Source organism: Aedes aegypti, chromosome 1 (assembly GCF_002204515.2).
Source record: "Aedes aegypti strain LVP_AGWG chromosome 1, AaegL5.0 Primary Assembly, whole genome shotgun sequence".
Classification (NCBI taxonomy): domain Eukaryota; kingdom Metazoa; phylum Arthropoda; class Insecta; order Diptera; family Culicidae; genus Aedes; species Aedes aegypti.
Window position 1 is genome coordinate 280,171,393 of NC_035107.1, and position 13,926 is coordinate 280,185,318.

Here is a 13,926-nt window from a genome sequence, read left to right on the forward strand (position 1 = left end):
TGTAAAACATTCTCAAAAGACTCCTCTAAATGTTCCTTGAAGAATTCTTTGAAGAATTTGAAGTGAATCCTTTCATGAGAATTTCATGAGATTCGTAAGAAAATTCCTAAAAATCTATCAGCGATTTTTTTCGGTTTTCCAATGATTTTCCAAGAAATAACTTCATGAATTCCTCCCATAATTTCTGTAAGAATTCCTCCAATAATATCTGATGCAACTTCAAGAATTCCGCTAGAAGTTTTTCATATACTTTTTCTGGATTTTTTGAGAGATATCTTCAAATTTTCATTCCATGAGAACTCTTACTAAAATTCTTTCTTCATTCTCCAAGATTAATTTTCTTGCCAAATTGGAGTTCGTTGCCGAAATTTTTCTGGGCTTCCTGAGAGAATATATTTAGCTATTCTTATAAACAAAATTATTTAATACGATTTCAATTCAATATCTATTTTTCATTTTTTTTGCCAAATAATAGTTTACAAAATATTATCAAAAAAAAATGTATTGCTAGCTCTCAGAAATGATCATAAAAGTATTGAAAATAGAGATAATTTTTTTTTCAAATTTTGGAATTTTTGTATCGGTGTGTTATATAAATATATAAATAATTCTATTAGTAAATGGTCTTAAACATCGAGTTATGGAGAGTCGATTGTACTTTTTTTCAATTTTTTAGCATCATTTGAAACATTTAATTTATTACTTACATCTAAATGGTCTGTGCAAGACAACAATATCATATTAATTTGGTAAAACTAATATAAGACCATGCATTACTCTATGAAATTTACTAAAATATCCTATACACGGATCTCTTTCTCTTGAGCTTGTGAGCAAAACGCATAATTCAATTTAGTGTTCTCTACAGACATGATTTAAGCATAATTTCTGTTTTTTTTTTTCTTTATTGTAATCAGCAATTACTATGAGAATCTATAGTTTTCTTCAAATCACCAAAATTCCCTTCTTTGATCATCCTTTCGAAACTCCTCCAGATTGAAAAAACAATGATTTCTGTAGAAGCTATTCTTATAACTTCATTCAACATACCTCTAGGGATTCAAGCTCAAATTCGAACATGAATATACCAAATGATTTCTCAAAAACTCCTGCAGTAGTACTTGCAAACATCTCTGTAGCAATAGGAAAATATTTCGATATGTCTTAGAATGAAATTCGAAAAACAGCAAATATGAGATCAATGTATACATTTTATTTTCACGAAAATAAATTACAACGATAATAATTGCAAATACGATCTACGAATCCTAAAATCTGTATAAGAATCGCATAACTCAAATTTGATATTCTAAAACGCGTCTTCCAACATTCCTTACTGAACCTATTCGAAATACTTCCAGGCTCACTTAGTCTAACTCTCATTCAGTCTCCTTTGTCAACCCAATTTAGTCAACTTCCTCAACGGTTGGTCCCGTTCGGCCGCCGAATCCTCCTGCCTGTTGGCCACAGCTAGAGGCTCCCGCTCCGGCCGCTCCACCCTGATGCAACCGAGTCATAATCGGACTACAGACCCGACTCAGCTCCTGCATCTTATGTTCGAACTCGTCCTTCTCGGCCATTGTATTTCCGTCCAACCATCGGAGCGTTTCGTCGCATTTGTCCTTCACGGTGTTCTTGTCCGACTCGCTCAGCTTATCTCCGGCCGATTCGAGGGATTGCTTCAACTGGAAGCAGTAACCTTCTAGCTGGTTGCGGGCAGAGACACGTTCGCGTTGCTTTTCGTCTTCTTCGCGGTACTTTTCTGCGTCGGACACCATTCGATCGATATCAGCCTGGCTAAGTCGACCCTTGTCGTTCTTGATCGTAATGTTCTTTTCCTTTCCGGTACTCTTCTCCTTGGCTGATACATTCAGAATACCGTTGGCGTCCATATCGAATGTGACCTCAATCTGAGGAACACCTCTTGGAGCAGGCGGAATGCCTGATAGGTCGAACTGTCCCAGACGGTTGTTGTCTCTGGTCATTGCTCGTTCTCCTTCGAACACCTGGATCGATACTCCTGGCTGATTATCTGCATAGGTCGAGAATATCTGAGTCTGCTTGCATGGGATTCGGCTGTTGCGCTCAATCAGTTTGGTCATGACTCCTCCAGCTGTCTCGATGCCCAGTGAGAGTGGAGCCACATCAACTAACAGCACATCTTGGATCTTCTCGTCCTTGTCTCCACTGAGGATAGCTGCTTGAACTGCCGCACCGTACGCCACAGCTTCATCCGGGTTGATTGATAGATTCAGCGATTTGCCACAGAAGAAGTTCTGCAGCAGATTTTGTACTTTTGGAATGCGAGTTGATCCTCCAACCAGAACGATGTCGTGGATTGAGCGCTTGTCCATTTTGGCGTCAGACAGAGCCTTCTCAACTGGTTGAAGTGTGGAACGGAACAGATCCGAGCACAGTTCCTCAAATCGAGCCCGGGAGATTTTCGTATAGTAGTCGATGCCATCGATCAGGGCATCGATTTCAATCGTAGCTTCAGTACTGGATGACAATGTGCGCTTCGCTCGTTCACATGCCGTTCTCAATCGTCGCAGAGCACGAGGATTGTTTGAGATGTCTTTCTTGAACTTGCGCTTGAATTCTTCAACGAAGTGTGACACCATGCGATTGTCGAAGTCCTCTCCTCCCAGATGAGTGTCGCCTGCTGTGGCTCTTACCTCAAACAATGATCCTTCGTCGATGGTCAGAATGGACACGTCGAATGTGCCACCACCCAAATCGAAGATCAGGACGTTTCGTTCGCCTTTGAGATTCTTGTCCAGACCGTAGGCCAATGCAGCTGCCGTCGGTTCATTGATGATTCGCATCACATTGAGTCCTGCAATGGCTCCGGCGTCTTTTGTGGCCTGTCGCTGGGAATCGTTGAAATATGCTGGAACTGTGATGACTGCATTCTTAACATTTTTTCCCAAATAGGCCTCAGCGGTTTCTCTCATCTTAACCAGAACCATGGAGCTGATTTCTTCCGGAGCGAATCGTTTCTTCTCTCCCTTGAATTCGACTTCGATCTTCGGTTTGCCAGCATCGTTGAACACCTTGAAGGGCCAGTGTTTGATATCGGCCTGGATTTTTGGATCGTCGAACCGTCGTCCAATCAATCGTTTGGCGTCAAAAACGGTGTTCTGCGGATTGAGGGCCACCTGGTTCTTGGCGGCATCGCCAATCAGCCGCTCCGTGTCAGAGAATGACACATAGCTGGGGGTTGTTCGATTTCCCTGGTCGTTGGCGATGATTTCCACTTTGCCGTGTTGGAACACTCCCACACAGGAGTAGGTCGTTCCCAAATCGATTCCGATTGCAGACATTTTTGCTTTCGTACTGATGTTTAACACTTTTTGATTCGAAATAATACACTTTTTCACTGTATTTACTTATTTCACTGTTTTAACTTGTTTCACGTTGAAATTTGCTTTTCACTTGCGTAGATTTGCGTTTTGGCGCTTTATTGCTCTTGCTTGTGATTCGTTCTCTTGCTTGAACTGTTATGACGAGAGCTGCTCGAACCGGGCGCTTATATAGTGGAAGCGAGCAGATCTAGAAAGTTCGAGCGCTTTCCATGAAGGATCGAGCAGTTTCGATGAGCTACTCGACCGCTCTCGGTGTCTCTGCTGCCTGACTGCCTGTCGTTCGTTCGGTTTTATGTCGCATATTTCATTGCTTTGTGTGAGTGGGTAATGCTTCGAGATAGGGGCAAATACAGTGGTTCTTTCATTGAACTGGTTGAATGAATACAAATAGCTACAGAAAGGGCGAGAATGGTCTCGACGTTTGAAAATAGGGAGAACGTTTATTTTGTTTGTTGCTGCTATCGATGAATGTTTTGAGGGAGAGACGCATCCAGAAGAATTTACCCAACTAAAATAAGGTCACTGGAACAATGATGACGCTTCTCGAAGTTTTATGTTTTGCCATACTCACAGTTATTAGCGTTAACTTCTTATTTTCGTTGGCAATATGTTCCTACTGGAAAATAGCCTGCAATCCTTAAGAGTTGTTAGAATTAAGTGCTAGATTTAGAACAAAAAATCTCCTAAAGATACTTGCCCATGATTCTCTCTCAGGGGACTATGTGGTTTTCTGCAAAAAATATATGAGAAGGTGTCTTATAAAATCTCGAATTCCATCAAAAAGCTAGGCTAGATGTATCAATCCAGAGTATTCTCAAAAAGTTCTCGGTGGGATCATTTAAAAAAAAAGCTTCTGTATTTTGTTAGATTTTATGAAAATGGATTTGCTTGTGCACTGCAAGCAATTTGACCCGCCATCAAATGATGTTTCTGAGGTTTGGACCGCGGTTCGAAAAGGTTGGGCAGGCCTGTTTTAGATCATTTGAATATATGAAAATATGAATGAATGTTTCTCCTCCATGTTGTTGGGCGTAATGTGTTATACCTAAACATACTAGATTTGAGTAGCATCAAATTTTATTTTTCCTTTTGCAGCAATCTCCTGGTAGTTCTCTATATAATGAACCAAATATTCTTTAAGTTTGTTGGCGTTCGTCTAATATAATTGTTATAAAGTCGAGAACATACGTTTATATTTTGCTTCCAACAATTATACGTTTCACTGCCATTGAATCTTCGTCTGAAGACCTAAAAAATGTAAGAGTTAATAATCATTGGTAATAGGGCGAGTGGATATGATAAATTTTTTGGAAGCTATTTCCTTATTTTTAAAAGGAAGATATCAAGGTAACCGATATAACCGACCGATATTAATCAAACCATTAAAAATACATCGGTGAATCACTTCGAAGCAGTTCACGTTGGCAAAGTACTAGAGAGATACATATTTCCAAAATATGAAGCTGAACGATGAATCAAAACAAACTTTACGATGGCGCGCATGAGCACGACAATAACAACACGCACACTCACACATACTAGAATGCGGGCGAATCTTCTTGATGTTTCTGCTTGACGAAAGATGCGGTCCTCTTTAGACTGGTTCATTTATTGAATGCTGGATAATCTATTAACAAATTAAGAAAAATGAGGAAAATTTTCTGAGATTATTTGATTGTAACAATGACTTAATCATAAATCTGCGAGCTGTTTAGTGGAACACCTATAAGTAAATGAAAACCCGAATTTAGTACTATACCATTTAATTCCACAAGAGTTTGTATTCTTTGACAGTTACGCGTATTTCGACCTCAACTGTAAGGCCGTCTTCAGTGTTGTAAATTCGGTTTTTCATTTACTTACTCAATTACTTAAGTTTTTCAGACTCTGAAGATCAATGTTTAAGACAATTCAATTGCAAATTTTGTAACTAAACAAATTCACAAAAATAATACTTGTACTTTTTTTTGCTAAACGTAACTCATACTCAATAAAATTGTCATCTGAACCTTATCTTTTGGGCTAGCAACGACTCTATCAAATAAAAATCAATTTCAATTTTGATAATAAATCTATATATTGCCATACTTTGAATACAGTATACAAGGGTTTATTCATATATTTCATAATGCTAAAAATCGTCATTTTTGATACCCACACACCCCCTTGTAACGCATTTTGCATGGATATTTTTTAAATTTTGTATGAGCTGTAACATCTTAAGGACACCCACCCACCCCCTTCAGCGTTATGAAATTTGTGAATGGGCCCCAATAGTTTCGAATGAAGCTCGCAACTATGACACTGACTCATCAGTTAATGGTAGCCTGTTTCCATGAACCAGTCTAATCGACCCTACAAACGCACCAGCTTGTGCGTAAATGTGACCCGTCGAAAAGTGGAGACGCATCGAAATCGTTCGAACAATACGCACACGAAACTACTCGAACACTTGTGGAAAGCACTCGAATTTTCTAGATCTGCTCGTTTCCACTATATAAGCGCCCGATTCGAGCAGCTCTCGTCATAACAGTTCAAACAAGAGAACGAATCACAAGCAAGAGCAATAAAGCGCCAAAACGCAAATCTACGCAAGTGAAAAGCAAATTTCAACGTGAAACAAGTTAAAACAGTGAAATAAGTGAATACAGTGAAAAAGTATATTATTTCGAATCAAAAAGTGTTAAATATCAGTACAAAAGCAAAAATGTCTGCAATCGGTATTGATTTGGGAACGACCTACTCCTGTGTAGGAGTGTTCCAGCACGGAAAGGTGGAAATCATCGCCAACGACCAAGGAAATCGAACCACTCCCAGCTATGTGGCATTTTCGGACTCGGAGCGGCTGATCGGTGATGCCGCCAAGAACCAGGTGGCCCTCAATCCGCAAAACACAGTCTTCGACGCCAAACGATTGATTGGACGCCGTTTCGACGACCCGAAAATACAGGCCGATATCAAACACTGGCCCTTCAAGGTGTTCAACGATGCTGGCAAACCGAAGATCGAAGTCGAGTTCAAGGGAGAGAAGAAACGATTCGCTCCGGAAGAAATCAGCTCCATGGTTCTGGTCAAGATGAGAGAAACGGCCGAAGCCTATCTGGGAAATAGTTGCAAAAACGCAGTCATCACAGTTCCAGCATATTTCAACGATTCCCAGCGACAGGCCACAAAAGACGCCGGAGCCATTGCGGGACTGAATGTGATGCGAATCATCAATGAACCAACGGCAGCTGCATTGGCCTACGGTCTGGACAACAATCTCAAAGGTGAACGAAACGTCCTCATCTTCGATTTGGGTGGTGGCACATTCGACGTCTCCATTCTGACCATCGACCAGGGATCGCTATTTGAGGTACGTGCCACAGCCGGCGATACTCATCTGGGAGGAGAAGATTTCGACAATCGCATGGTGACCCACTTCGTTGAGGAGTTCAAGCGCAAATACAAGAAAGATATCTCATCGAATGCACGAGCTCTGCGTCGACTGAGAACGGCATGCGAACGAGCGAAGCGCACATTGTCATCCAGCACAGAAGCAACGCTGGAAATCGATGCCCTTGCCGATGGAATCGACTTCTACACGAAGATCTCCCGGGCTCGATTTGAGGAACTGTGCTCGGATCTGTTCCGTTCCACGCTTCAACCAGTCGAAAAGGCTCTGGCCGACGCCAAAATGGACAAGAGCTCAATCCACGACATCGTCCTAGTTGGTGGCTCGACTCGCATTCCAAAAGTACAGAATCTGCTGCAGAACTTCTTCTGTGGAAAATCGCTGAATCTATCAATCAATCCAGATGAAGCAGTGGCATACGGTGCAGCAATTCAAGCGGCCATCCTCAGCGGAGACAAGGACGAGAAGATTCAAGACGTTCTACTGGTTGATGTGGCTCCACTCTCACTGGGCATTGAGACAGCTGGAGGAGTCATGACCAAACTGATTGACCGCAATACCAGAATCCCGTGCAAGCAAACCAAAACCTTCACAACCTATGCGGACAATCAGCCGGGAGTATCGATCCAGGTGTTCGAAGGAGAACGTGTCATGACCAGAGACAACAATCGTCTGGGACAGTTCGAACTATCGGGCATTCTGCCGGCTCCTCGAGGCGTTCCCCAGATTGAAGTCACATTCGATATCGATGCCAACGGTATTCTCAATGTAACTGCCAAGGAAAAGAGTACCGGTAAGGAAAAGAACATCACGATCAAGAACGACAAGGGCCGCCTGAGTCAGGCCGACATCGATCGAATGGTATCCGACGCAGAAAAGTACCGCGAAGAAGACGAAAGGCAACGGGAACGCGTTTCTGCCCGCAACCAGCTAGAAGGCTACTGTTTCCAGCTGAAGCAATCACTCGAATCGGCCGGAGACAAACTTAGCGAGTCGGACAAGAACACCGTGAAGGACAAATGTGACGAAACGCTCCGATGGCTGGACGGAAATACGATGGCCGAGAAGGATGAGTTCGAACACAAGATGCAGGAGCTGAGTCGAGTCTGTAGTCCGATCATGACTCGTTTGCATCAAGGTGGAGCGGCCGGATCAGGAGCCTCTAGCTGTGGTCAACAGGCGGGAGGATACGGTGGCAGTTCGGGACCCACCGTTGAGGAAGTCGACTGAAGCGAATGGAGAGGTTGAAATGAGACTGAATGTTAGTGATAGTGAGTGATGTTGAGAGGAATGTAGAATATTATTTTCTTGTACAAAGTTAGAAAGTTATTTAATGTGTACAGCTTGTTTTTACGAAAATAAATTATATCGGGTAAAACTAACGTTACATGCGTTCAAAAAGTGTTGATAAACATACCGAAATCCTTGAACATAAGCAAAGTTTGCCAGATCGACAGTTGTCTACGTCACAGAATTGTAATCAAAATTGTAAATGATTTACTTATAAGCATTTTACCAATGTGAATAATAGTTTAAAGAAAATAAACCTCTATACTTCTCAACTTGCATTCTGAAAGAGATGTTTTGGACATGTCAATAGAGCTACGAAATTGCCTAGATTATGGCAGGGTTAGCTTTTGTCTTCAAGCGATGTAAAAACTTCTCACAAAATTCTTATGGCTGAATTTCAGAATCCTTCTACCAAAGATCTTACCAGCAGGACTTTTATTTATCTAAAAACAAATGAATTCAAGAATTCTTTAAAGATTCGTCGATATATTCTGTTACCTATGTGATAGGTCGCAATCATGTATTGCCTTTTTTGTTTTTTTTTCTTTTCGTTTTGTTGTATTTTTTTTTTTTCTATTTTTGTAAATTTTCGTACTTCTTCTTCTTCTTTCTGGCGTTACGTCCCAACTGGGACAAAGCCTGCTTCTCAGCTTAGTGTTCTTATGAGCACTTCCACAGTTATTAACTGAGAGCTATCTTTGCCGATTGACCATTTTTGCATGTGTATATCATGTGGCAGGTACGAAGATACTCTATGCCCTGGGAATCGAGAAAATTTCCTTTACGAAAAGATCCTCGACCAGCGGGATTCGAACCCACGACCCTCAGCATGGTCATGCTGAATAGCTGCGCGTTTACCGCTACGGCTATCTGGGCCCCTATTCGTACTAGGTTATACTTTTATAATATTGTACCGTCAACGTACCAGTATCCGCTCATGTTCCAGTAGCCCGTTCACGAGTTTAAAAAGTAAGGTAATTTGAGTAAATACGCAAAAGTTTGTCCACAGTATAATTCAATTTATCGATTTGAATCGTCTAGTGGCTATAGTTTTCATATTAACATTGTTTAAACTTATCTTTTATCGGTGTGACCGGGTTAGTGGAACATGAGCGGGTACTGGTGCACTGATGGTAATTACTTGTATATTTGTAAATAATTATTCCCTAACACTAAGATTTCTTAAAATAAAATTCTAAATATGTAAACAAAAATTCCTGAATTTCCTTTTCTTCGATACCAAGCTCTTTAAATTATAATGTAAATAAATAACAAAACATCTTCATAAAATTTCAAATTTAAATTTAAATCTTATCCTACTGTCAAAAATCCCCCCGGTATCATAGCAAATCCATTCCTTTTATCCTTTGCCCGTCAGCACCTTTCTGCAGAATGACAACGGCGCAAAGAAAAATATAGGATGACGTCATGCTGGCAAGGATTCTGCTTGGTCATGAATCCAAATAAAAAGGGATGCTTGAGTAGACGACGGGCTCTTTTCAACAAAACAAAAATTCGAACAGTAAAAGTGTACCGCGGTTCCAAACCAATTTTAAATTTATTTCACAGGAACACAAAAATCAATAGTTCGTTCCATGAGTACTAAAGTGAAGTGACCTGTTACAGACCGTGATTAGTGCGTTCCCGGTCACCTTAAACCGGACGAGGAGAGAGACACAACCCTGCGTGAGAGACGCCGCTGCTCCCTAAGTTGTGTGAAAAATCGTGTTCCTTTTCTTCCCCAATAACTTCAATCCCTTTTCAACTATTGTTTTACAAACACTCCCAATCTAGACATGGCATGATATTTCTGAACATGATAATTGAAATTACTTAATTTCGTTTGCATGTTTAACTAATTTAATGTGATGTGAACTAATTACTGTCAACTAAGACATTATTTTTGACAGTTATTGAATTCTTTATTCTTTAATAATCTACTCATTCTTTCCTTGATAAGTACACTTAAATCGAATGATTGATTTCCTTTTCAGAAACAGATATTCAAAATATCATATATATAGAAATCAGGATCTCTAGCAAGTTTCCAATATGTACTATAGAGTGGAGTACTAAACATTGATTTATTTTATGTGTAGAGAATTTATATACTTTGATCAATTGTACGATATAAAAAAGTACTAAATAGTAAAAACGATACAGGTATCGTTGAGTAAATGTTAACTGTTTTAAGTTGGACACCATTTAATTCCAACTAAAGGTAATTGATAGTTTCAGTTCAAAACATGTGTTTGACTAAAACAAGCACTTTGATGAAAGTGTTTTGTAACCTGAAAATTAAAAACCTAAACAAATCCAACAAGTTTCAGCAATTTTCAATTTGAATTTTTATTATCCTTTCCAAGAAATTACGGTGTCAAGGTTTAGAAATTAGAAAAATATATTTTTCACTGTCTAAACTTTACAAAACATTGTTTAGTATTTGCATTTTTATAGATTTTCTTCATATTTCTTGGAATAAAATCGAATAAATTGAAGTTTTACCACAAATTCACATTTGTTTTTCTATTCTACGTTTTAGCATTCGACGTTTTGACATTCGACATTTTGTTATTCGACGTTTTGTCACCTAACCGTAAAATTCAATTTTAGTCAATTCCCTTTCCGCCACCTCTAAAATTGTGAAAATGGAATTCGCGAATTATTCTTAAATGTTAAATAAATTACAAAATGGATGAATGATTAACTGAATTAGTAACCAAAAAGTAACAATTCAATCAGGAATGCCTCCATAGATTTCTAAATTCCTCTACACATTCCTGTAAATATGCTTCTACGAATTGAGCTTCGTGGCCGTGTGGCTAATGTTACCAAGCATTTAGCCGCATCGAGTCAAGGAGTGTGAGTTCGATTCCGGCTTCAGTCCGAAAAACTTTTTGTCAGGAATGTATTTCGACTGTGCCATTGGGCGATGCATGCTAGTCCGTTGTCTAGTGTGGTGCTTCCTTCAAAGGGCAAATCGTCCACTCGAAGCATTAACGTTCTTTGAACAATTTTCTCAGAAACTGTTTCGAACTTCTCTATGGCACGTGGCACGAAACCGACTCGTTTGCTTGGACCATATATCACTCAAAAACAAAAAGAAAACGCGCAAACCAGGAGGGTAAACACTGGGATTGCTTTGGGCTTTCTCGACGCACTGCCGGGCAAAAAGAACGCGCAACCGGAGAGGAAAATAATGACACTTGCTCGGGTTTTCTCGGCGCACTGTCCCTTTTAGGATTTAACCGAGAATTCCTTCAAAAATACCTACAGAAATCAGTCTTGCGACCCGTTATGAAATTCCTTAAATAATTTCACTGATTTTATAAGAAAGGTACCGTGAAATAGGGTGAATAGAAACTAGTTGTGTATATAGAGCCTCATACTTAGGATGAGCGGTGAATGGCGCCCTACACATGTATCATTGGCATACATGTACCATTATACGTTGTTCACATTTCAACTTCTTTCCTACAAAAACAAATGTTTTATCTTGCGTCTATGAATGGTAAAGAGGACGAGCTGTTTAATTTTCTTACGGTTAATAACGTGCATGTAGCAGTTATTACCGAAACGTATTTAAAACCTGGATCTAAACTCAAAAGAGATCCTAACTTTTTTGTTTATCGTAATGATCGACTTGATGGGGCATGTGGGGGAGTTGCAATCATCATTCATAGGCGTATAAAACATCAACTGTTTTCATCATTTGAAACTAAAGTTTTTGAAACTTTAGGTGTTTCTGTTGAAACACAGTTTGGTAAAGATACTTTCATAGCTGCCTATTTGCCTTTTCAATGCTCTGGGCAGCAAGTTAATTTGCTCCAAACTGACTTGCGTAAATTGACTCGCAATAAGTCAAAATTTTTTGTCATTGGTGACTTTAATGCCAAACATCGGTCATGGAATAATTCTCAAAGTAATTCCAACGGCAGAATTTTATTTGATGAGTGCTCTTCAGGATATTTCTCAATTCAATACCCTGATAGCCCCACATGTTTTTCCTCTTCTAGAAATCCATCTACGATTGATTTGGTCTTAACCGACTCTAGTCATCTTTGTAGCCAACTGATTACTCATGCTGGTTTTGATTCTGATCATGTCCCTGTTACATTTCAAATATCCCAAGAAGCGATTCTCAATCCTATCAGCTCCACTTTCAATTATTTACGAGCTGACTGGAATATATATACAACGTATGTTGACTCTAATCTTGATGTTAACATTTCTTTAGAAACTAAACTTGATATTGACAATGCTCTTGAAACTTTAACAAATTCCATTGTTGAAGCCCGGAGCATTGCAATTCCAAAATGTGAAGTAAAATTTGAATCCGTGATTATAGACGATGATCTTAAACTTTTGATCCGTCTTAAAAACGTGAGGAGAAGGCAATTTCAACGCACTCGCGATCCTGCTATGAAAATTATATGGCAGGATTTGCAGAAAGAAATCAAGAAACGTTTTGCTCAATTAAGAAACAAAAATTTTGAAAATAAAATTTCTCAATTAGACCCTGGCTCTAAGCCCTTTTGGAAATTATCTAAAATCTTGAAAAAACCTCAGAAGCCAATACCGGCATTGAAAGAGGAAAACAAATTATTACTAACTAATTGCGAAAAAGCTCAAAAACTTGCTATGCAGTTTGAAAGTGCGCACAATTTTAAATTAGGACTTACTAGTCCAATTGAAAATGAAGTTACTCAGGAGTTCGAAAATATTCTCAATCAAGAGAACGTTTTCGAAAATGCCTGGGAGACTGATTTGGAAGAAGTGAGAACTATTATTAAAAAATTCAAAAACATGAAAGCTCCTGGCGATGATGGAATTTTCTACATCCTCATCAAGAAACTTCCAGAAAGTAGCTTATCATTTTTAGTTGATATATTTAACAAATGTTTTCAATTAGCATATTTTCCTGACAAATGGAAAAATGCTAAGGTTGTTCCAATTTTAAAACCAGACAAAAATCCTGCAGAAGCTTCTAGCTATCGTCCAATCAGTTTGCTTTCCTCCATCAGTAAACTTTTTGAAAAGGTTATTTTGAACAGAATGATGGCCCACATCAACGAAAATTCAATTTTTGCCAATGAACAGTTTGGATTCCGCCATGGACATTCGACCACTCATCAACTTTTACGTGTAACAAATTTAATCCGTTCCAACAAATCTGAAGGCTATTCTACTGGTCTTGCTCTTCTAGACATAGAAAAAGCATTCGACAGTGTTTGGCATGAAGGTTTGATTGTAAAATTAAAAAACTTTAATTTTCCAACATACATTGTTAGAATAATTCAAAGTTATCTGTCAAATCGTACACTTCAGGTTAATTATCAGAACTCCAGATCTGAAAGACTTCCTGTAAGAGCTGGTGTTCCTCAAGGCAGCATTTTGGGACCAATATTATACAATATTTTCACATCTGACTTACCTGAGCTACCTCAGGGATGTCAAAAATCTTTGTTTGCGGATGACACAGGCCTCTCCGCCAAAGGTCGAAGCCTGCGTGTCATCTGTAGTCGATTGCAAAAAAGTTTGGATATTTTTTCTTCATACTTGCAAAAATGGAAGATTTCTCCTAATGCTTCCAAAACTCAACTAGTAATATTCCCACATAAACCAAAAGCTCTTTATTTGAAACCTTCAAGTAGACATGTTGTCACGATGAGAGGGATTCCAATAAATTGGTCAGATGAAGTTAAGTATCTAGGGCTCATGCTAGATAAGAATTTAACTTTCAATAATCACATTGAGGGCATTCAAGCCAAATGTAATAAATATGTAAAATGTCTCTATCCCCTTATTAATAGAAAATCAAAACTTTGTCTTAAGAACAAGCTTTTGATATTCAAACAAATTTTCAGGCCAGCCATG

General features: G+C 39.1%; 2 protein-coding genes across 3 annotated transcripts; one reads left to right on the forward strand and one right to left on the reverse strand.

Moving 5' to 3' along the window:
- Positions 1–1,405: 1,405 nt before the first annotated feature.
- On the reverse strand, positions 1,406–4,897 carry LOC110674150 (heat shock protein 70 A1-like). 2 transcript variants are annotated; one of them, XM_021837960.1, is made up of 4 exons: positions 4,731–4,897; positions 4,554–4,613; positions 4,411–4,478; positions 1,406–4,333 (listed from the first exon to the last, which is right to left on the reverse strand). In XM_021837960.1, exon 4 carries the CDS (start codon positions 3,321–3,323, stop codon positions 1,407–1,409), a length of 1,917 nt encoding a protein of 638 aa, XP_021693652.1. In that variant the 5' UTR covers positions 3,324–4,333; positions 4,411–4,478; positions 4,554–4,613; positions 4,731–4,897; the 3' UTR covers position 1,406. The 2 variants fall into 2 exon arrangements, with proteins under 2 accessions (XP_021693652.1, XP_021693651.1); XM_021837959.1 differs by having other exon boundaries at positions 1,406–3,873; positions 3,937–4,333; positions 4,411–4,897.
- A 967-nt stretch (positions 4,898–5,864) lies between these two features.
- Positions 5,865–8,141, forward strand: LOC110674151 (heat shock protein 70 A1-like). The gene has a single exon (XM_021837961.1). It carries the CDS (start codon positions 6,073–6,075, stop codon positions 7,987–7,989), a length of 1,917 nt encoding a protein of 638 aa, XP_021693653.1. The 5' UTR covers positions 5,865–6,072; the 3' UTR covers positions 7,990–8,141.
- Positions 8,142–13,926: the final 5,785 nt, after the last annotated feature.

What these genes read in the sequence shown, in the direction of transcription:
- LOC110674150 (XM_021837960.1), bottom strand. Translation starts at nt 3,323, where the DNA reads ATGTCTGCAATCGGAATCGATTTGGGAACGACCTACTCCTGTGTGGGA.
- LOC110674151 (XM_021837961.1), top strand. Translation starts at nt 6,073, where the DNA reads ATGTCTGCAATCGGTATTGATTTGGGAACGACCTACTCCTGTGTAGGA.